Source organism: Neodiprion pinetum, chromosome 5 (assembly GCF_021155775.2).
Source record: "Neodiprion pinetum isolate iyNeoPine1 chromosome 5, iyNeoPine1.2, whole genome shotgun sequence".
Classification (NCBI taxonomy): Eukaryota; Metazoa; Arthropoda; class Insecta; order Hymenoptera; family Diprionidae; genus Neodiprion; species Neodiprion pinetum.
In genome coordinates, this window is record NC_060236.1 from 18326632 (window position 1) to 18334484 (window position 7853).

At 34.5% G+C, this 7853-nt stretch overlaps 1 protein-coding gene across 2 annotated transcripts; it reads left to right on the top strand.

Moving 5' to 3' along the window:
* Nucleotides 1-2376: 2376 nt before the first annotated feature.
* Nucleotides 2377-7847, top strand: fs(2)ltoPP43 (female sterile (2) ltoPP43). 2 transcript variants are annotated; one of them, XM_046627772.2, is made up of 4 exons: nt 2377-2671; nt 3422-3688; nt 4241-4717; nt 6052-7847. In XM_046627772.2, exons 1-3 carry the CDS (start codon nt 2507-2509, stop codon nt 4703-4705), a joined length of 897 nt encoding a protein of 298 aa, XP_046483728.1. In that variant the 5' UTR covers nt 2377-2506; the 3' UTR covers nt 4706-4717; nt 6052-7847. The 2 variants fall into 2 exon arrangements, with proteins under 2 accessions (XP_046483728.1, XP_046483727.1); XM_046627771.2 differs by lacking the exon at nt 6052-7847 and having other exon boundaries at nt 2378-2671; nt 4241-5881.
* Nucleotides 7848-7853: the final 6 nt, after the last annotated feature.

Genomic DNA, 7853 nt, shown 5'->3' on the forward strand with positions numbered 1-7853 from the left:
ATAATAATATATTATCCCAGATTCTTCATGTTAATTTTGTCAAGTACAAATATAAGTATTGAAATGATTATAGATGTAAGTTGGTATAATCTTATTGCCGACAAGCAAAGTGTAATTCTTTTATAGTAAGGTTTAATAAGTAGCTGAGAATTTTTTGAGTTTCACCACGATACAATACAGGGTTCGTATGCACAGGGAAAACCGTGAAAACCAGGAAAACTCAGGGAGTTTCTTACAGTAGGGGAAAGTCAGGGGAAAGTCAGGGAAAAGTCAGGGAATTTCAAAAATAAGACTGGAATTTTAAGTTTCTTGAAGAAATAAACTCGTTCTTATACGTACATTACTTGATATCAAACATCCTTTCGTTTGTCATTAATCAGCGGCATATTTCTTGGAAGGTTACTGAAAAAAATCCTATTTTCAGGCTGGAACACCTCGAAAAGTCAGGGAATTTCGGGTTCCAAAAAGCGTACGAACCCTGCAATACGAATTAAATTATTTTTAACTTTGCCGTGTGACTGACATGACTTTATGACAACAGTCACTCTATCGTACGAATGTATATAGTGTTTTGAATTCCAATTCGTAAAAGGTACAACTCATTTCACATTTATGTTTTCGTTGTAAATATTAAATGTGTACACTTGTATGTTTTACGAGTTGTACTACTTTCCGCTCGAATAATTATAACTAATGCATCAAATTGTATTAATCAAAAGGAATATGAAAAGTACTGGAACTTTTGGTAAAATATGTGTGATAACTTTGGATTAAACGTAAAGTTTTATCGACAATAATAATGAAATGACATAGTATAAATAATAGAACGCATGAAATGAATGTTTCTCTTAAAATTAAAGAATATGCAAACCGTCTTTTGAGAAAAATGGTAAGAGAAACGTCAATCGCAAACACCAAATATAGTAAAATAACAGAAAAGAACCTTACCCTCTAAGAATTCGAAGTTTTTGAACGAAATTTCTCGTGCGGAAGCGTGTCCCTGATACTTATAGCTCTAAAAGTCTGAGTGGATCACCGCGTTAGTTTTACATATTTTTGTGGTCATGAAGTGGCAATATGGCATGCTTTCGAAGTGGGGAAAATGAACCGATTGGTTACTGTGCCTAGTTCGCATGCCGTGCATTTTTCTTTTGGAAGTTTCATTTTATTTTATTCCTACGTTTACATTAAAATTGTCGTTCTATCGACGTTCCGACTATCAGGACACGCCATTATTGGATCCGTTCAATCCTTGGCCTATATATGCCGAAGCCTCGAAGTATTGGCGGATACAAATAACTGGCGAACTAGAGCCTACACCTAATCATATATTTCCTTTAAATTCGAATAAGATGAGATAATTGACTGTTTCAGAACTGCCTTTGCCAATTTTCCCAGTTTGAATAACCACGTGACATCTTTCGAAATTAAAATCAATATGAAGCCTAATTATATGAACAATATCTGAATAAAAAGGAATATAAAAAAAATGGGTGCGTGTACTTATGTACGCGCGTGAGAAGTTATACTTCTTTGGCATCATTAAAAAACAATAAAACAAATAACGGATGCCTTACATTATATTTAAATAATCTATTAAATTTTTGTCACGAACTTTTTATTAAACGTTCTATTAAATTTATTTCTTTATTTTTTAAATATTAAAAAACCAATAATAAATATTCAACATTGATAATTTAATAATATTTAGTATTAATTATATTAAATAATGATATTTTAATTTATATCAATAAATAATACATACGGATAACTAACCTCAATTATATTGGAGCACTTGAAAAAGTATTTTAGCACAATTTTTTCACTAATATTCACAAATAGTAAATAATATTAATCCAAATATTCAACTTAAATCACTACTGAATATATTTTATTGCCACATATATAATTCGCACTTGTATGAAAATAAAACAGGTGTTGTGACTCGAGACTTAATGAATCGGTTGAGTGGGCAACTTCATCCTGTTAATTTTGTGTTACAGTGATGCGCGCGCATCTTGAAATTTCACTCTCATCAGTTTTTCATAACGCGCCTAAAGAAGTATAACTTCAAAAAGATGTGTTTGCTATACGGAAACATCAAGCTCAACAACCGAGATTTAGCGAAATTGGCGACGAACATATTATTTATAAGACATCAAATATATACCAGTCTAAATGAATCATTTATTTAATTACTCTTCTTTTAGTAATAATTTTATTATACGTGAAAAAGTATTCACTACTCTAAATTCGAATTTCTTGCTACCAATTCCTCATTACTCTTTGGTACTGAACCACGGCAAGGCAAGTGGCGCTGACTGCAGGAAAACTTTTCCCCACCCGTAGGATTGCGGTGATGCTTCTATTTGTATGCTTCTAGGGTTGAACCGGGAATCGCAATATCGCTTCAGCATTCGGTTTTTTGGTTTTCTTTCGGTGCAACGAACATCATTGAATATTCTCGCAATTTCTCGCTTAGTTCAGTTGCATTAAAGAATCAGATATGGCAGCGGTTTTGCGCGTGAAACGAAGAAACGCCGAGGAACCTCTGGAGGCTTTAGTGATCGCTTGTAAACGGCGAAAAACTGAAAATATCGACGGCGCAGACATCGCAGCCAGCGATCCTGTCACAGCCGTATTAAAGTTTGCCGGTACGGTCAAAAATCAGGTATATATAATCCATTATATTCGTACGCGACATACAAGTCAGTTAAAGTTTACGCAAATATAAGTAAACGCATTATTCATTCAAATTGTACATAATTTACCATTATTATAAAACAAGGTTATGCATGGTTGCCACTCGATCTGATATTAGGGATTTTTCTTTTACCCAAAAGAATCGTGAAAACGCCAAGGAATTTTGTCGAATTTTTGGAAAAATTAAAAATTTTAAACTTTAACGTTTATATCTGTCCTACTCTTACCTTAGCGAAACTTTTAGTGCATCTGCATATGTGTGATTATTGAGTTTGTACTTAATTTTTTAATACAAGCGAAGTCTAATGCTTTGAAATAAATTGAATATAATCTGTAACAATTGATCTAATTTACTCATTCATCATTCTAATATTAAAAGATGTAAGGGTAATTGCAAAAATTAAGAATTTTTTATCTGGAAAATGTGAAAAATTTGGGAAATCTTTACTTCGTACAATATTCTTTGTACCTGAATTTCGTTTAGTGATTTCATAAGTAATTTTTCAATTCGGATATTTTTACATCCCTTTAATTTCAATTCAGCTGTTTTGTCATTTCCACCGTCACTTTTCCTATATACACTTATTCATTTTAATCTCCTGCCTGTTATCCTTGTTGTTCGTAGACAGGAATTCACTCTTGTCAATTTTACTGCTTGAAATTGTACTTAATTCAAACTTACCTTCGACTTCATCTTTGTTTTACATTTCAATTTCAGGCTGACAATGTCATCGAGTGTATCAGTAAAACACTCACAAAAGAAGAATTGAAGGCTAATTTCAAGAATCATGTTGTGGCCAATGTTACGTCAAAGACACGGGAGCAGTCTAAACAAAAATCACAGGAAAATCGGTACAAAGTAGTAAACTACTTTCGCTCTCTCGAATCAAACGATGTAGAGGAACTTGTTGACAAGGAAATTTCTGTAATTGATGTCGAAGATTCAACTTCTGCTATCTCTGAAGAAACGGTAGTCATTGCACAGGTAGTTTATTTATGATTTTCATTTCAACCAATGCCATTTTTTTGCTTGAGAATCAATAGAATTTTGGCTAAATCGGTTAGGCTCTTCTATAGATATTTGCTAAAATCAAATGTACATTCTTCTTTCAAAATCCACAATTTGGAAACAAGCGGACTGCCTTAACGGAAATTGGGTCTCTTATCTTAGCTCCATTGAACTTAGAACTGATCAGATTTTGAGTAAAATTGTTCTTGTGATGTTTTCAAGTTTTGTGAAAATACAAAGGATTTATAAAATACTATCATTTACGGAAACAATGGCGGAAATCAGCGGAAAGTTCTATAAAATTTGTTTGTTTCTTTTACGTTTCGTTGGTTAGTTTTGCTGCATAAATAGAATTCTAATTAGAAGAGTTTAGTCACTCAAGCATTAAAGTAACAGTTTGCTAACGAAAGTTGAACAACTTTCTGTTAGCAATGCTTCCTGAAAGCACATTAGTTTTGAAGAAAGAAAAAAAGCTACATGTTCCTTAAAATCGAAACATCCCTAACGATTTGATGTGTCTCGTTTTAGGATGAAAACTATGTCTACGATTTGTATTATACTCAAACCGGTCACGACATGCTGATAGATCAACTAGTCTCAATTCACCCATTTCAAGACGAGCTGGTGTTTGGTTCCTACAGAGATAACGGAATAGATGCAGAAGTATATGATCAGTCCGAAGACTCAAACTCTGAATCCAATTGGAGGAACGATTATCCGGACTCCGACCATTCCGAGAATTCCATATGCGAGGACGATATGCGGTCCGCAGTGAAAAGGATAAGCCTTAGAGGTGATAGTGATGTGTCGAGCGTCGATGAAGACTTCGTCTACGCGCTACCCGAGGACGACGTTGACCACTTTGGCTTCGAATATGCAAAATACAAGGCGAGGATCAATGCCGAAATGGACAATGATTTGGCTGATGCGGTTTCGGGTTCGGACAGTGGCAGCGAAGATGACGAGTATCGACAGTACGAAGATCCATCTTAATTTAAAACTGAAGTAATTAAATCTCGTTGCACGATTCGGCCATGGTTATAAAATTATGGCCAACTGTTATTGCCCATATATACGCATTCGATAGAGTTATTGTTTTGTATTTGAGAGATTATAGTATTGAAAATTTTCACACTGGTTAATACGGATTTACAAGTACTTATCGAAACAACCGATCAACAGTTGCAGACCTGTCATCAAATTAGCATAAATAAATTCAACTGTCTAACAGACACTGCATAAGGAAATAGTGAGACGCGTAGCGCCGAGGTGCGGTTGGCGCGCGAAGCGCACAGGAGCGAACCCCCTAGTATACGAAAAATATGTATTGGGCAGGAAATTGTGCTACCGTGACATCTGGTAGCAATGAATGCGTTATGCCGACTGGGCCACATTTAATTTCAAAACATCTCTTTCATAGTATTTTTTGCGTTATATTGAATCTGCGTTTAAAAATTGAAGTCTCACAGCTCGCATTGAGTTGTCTATACTCTCGTATTCGTACGAGTGACTGGAAACAATGTGATTTTTTCTATGCAGCTACTCGACTATTCGAACTATACTACTTCAGAATGCGCAGACATGACGTTTTTAGTATACATAATGAGCTGATGACCGTCTCGATTCGCCAGGACAAAAATTATTTTAGTAACAATTGAAAGCTCGAGCTCGTCATTTTATTATAATCTTTTATGCTGTCAAATTTCTAACATTGGACGATTGGATTGATACGCTCTGTCTTTTTTACGATTAAGTACGGCGATCATGAGTAAGTTTCTTCAACTACTAAAGTTGTATCCTAAAACATGATCGCATTTTCTGGGCAGCTATTTATTGTTCGTTATGCATACGTCTGAACATTTGAAGGTCAATTTACTTGACTCGAACATGATTGGACCGAAACTTTAGAGTTCGTAATTAATTTGTCGTTTCATGTGACACTTATTAGTTCGCAAATCGTTGAGAAAGGCGATTTTTTTTTATTGCGAGCTCTTCGTTAGTTGACAATAACATTTACAGGACTCTCAAATTATTGTCTCAGCTTGAAAATGTGTCAATCTTACTGTGTGTTCTGTACTATGTGGATAAAAAAAAAAAAAGAAAAACGAATGATACAACCATATAAAATAGCATGGTCTGAACCATTTTCATTTTTAAGGTAATGTTCCGGTTTATGTATTCGTCTCACAACCAGGAAAAAAGTTCCATTCGTTCCAATGGTCCTCAACGTTGCGAATTCCGCAAATCATCTCAATTTTCACTTTCCTGTTATTTTCGGTACTATACGATTCACCTTCCAAAATATCTTTTTATAACACTGTAACCTGTTCTCTGTGCAGATGAAACGACGCTGCGACGCGAGAGATTTTTAGATCACTGGTTGAAGCTGCGACACAACAATAAATTGTGTACTTACAGATCAACAGCTTCGCAAAAACGTCTGTACGATGGTGATGAGTGTAAATTTCGACTTAGATCAACTTTATCGCATTGTCGCTAAATAATATACAATTTTTTTCAGTTCGATAATAATTTTTTTCGAAATAACAAATTTGCGAAGTAACATTCTTATTTTTATGTACGATTCAGTGCGGGTCCAAGAAATTGTGTTATAGGTAAGAAAAATCGCAATTTTGGGATTGTTGCCAATAAAGTCTTAGATTGATAATTTATTTGGATTTTTGGAAACACATTTAGTTTCCTGCGAAGAATGTTTGAAAAAAAAACAGAACTGTAACAGAGATTTTATCATCGCACTAGTTGTGATCCCAGGAGATCCCGCGATTTTGAATGATTCACAGTACAGTTAGCGGTGCGTACTTCGAGCATTGTCTAAGAAATGTATCGGTGCTCATATTGAAACAAATGTCTTTTGACAATAATACCGTTTAGTCAAATTATAAAGCATTGAATTAGATAATATTTGCAAGTAAATGACAAACTCCAAAATGGAGACTATTACTAGGTACATAATTTGATGGTGTTTTTTCTACAAATTTTACACCTATGCGAAAAAGGAAATCCTTGACAGTCTCCAAAAACATTTAAAGAAAGAAAGAATCTTGATTCCCAAATTGGAATGTTGGAAAAAACATTTTAAACAAAAAAGTACAGTCATATTAGGTTACCATTTTCGGGTTTTCAAAAGTTCACAATTTCGCTCTGAACGGATATTTTTTTTACTAAAAATTGCCGCCATTTTGAGTTGGCCATTTTGATTTTTGAATCTTGATTCGAAATTGGGATTCATCGACTCGAAACACATACTGGATTTAACTAATTCCAAAATATTCTTCTACTTCTGGCCAGTTTTTTTGCGATTTGGATCACCTCATCTTTTTTTTTGAGAATTTAACCTTAGATTCGTAATCGGCGACCTCAAAAACTCTCGGATTTCGTACAGTTTGATTCTGTTTTGGAGAAAGTGATCCGCCATTTTTGGGCCGCCATATTTTTTTTGAGAACTTGACCTTAGATTCGTAATCAGCGACCCCAAAAATCAGATTAAACAGTAACTTCCATTTTTGGCCAGTTTTTTCGCGATCTGGACCACTGTGAAACGGAAAGATGGTGAGTATACTTTAAGTCTACGTTAAATAACTCCAGTTGAACGAGTCGAACACAACCAGTTTGAATTTCAAAGAACTGTTTGTTTTTATTCCTAGAATTGACGCATGAATTAAAATGCCTGATTAGGACGCTGATTCGAATACAGATAAATTTTTGGTACCCGTACGTAATTTATTCAATACTACTTTTCATTACCATCTCTTACGCATTATGTGTACACATTTGCAAAACCTCTCGAAAATCCTGTGGTAGAATTAACTGAAATCTTCTCGCAACATTCGATACATTATCGTTTCGGTTGATAGACGGTTTCACGAAGTTGTTGAAGGAACTTCTTATCGCGCGCCTCGGTATGAAGAGTGAATCGAGGAGTCGTTACACAAAACTATTACACGAGTGCAATGTAATTAGAGCAATAAACAATTTCTTTATGATTTAATTTAACAATTAACGTCCATAAATGTATTCCACTTGAATACATTCCACTTGAAATGAATTGAACGTACAAGTATAAAAACGCTTGAGATATTACTTGCTAATTACTCAACTTGAGAAAAGGTTATAGTATATT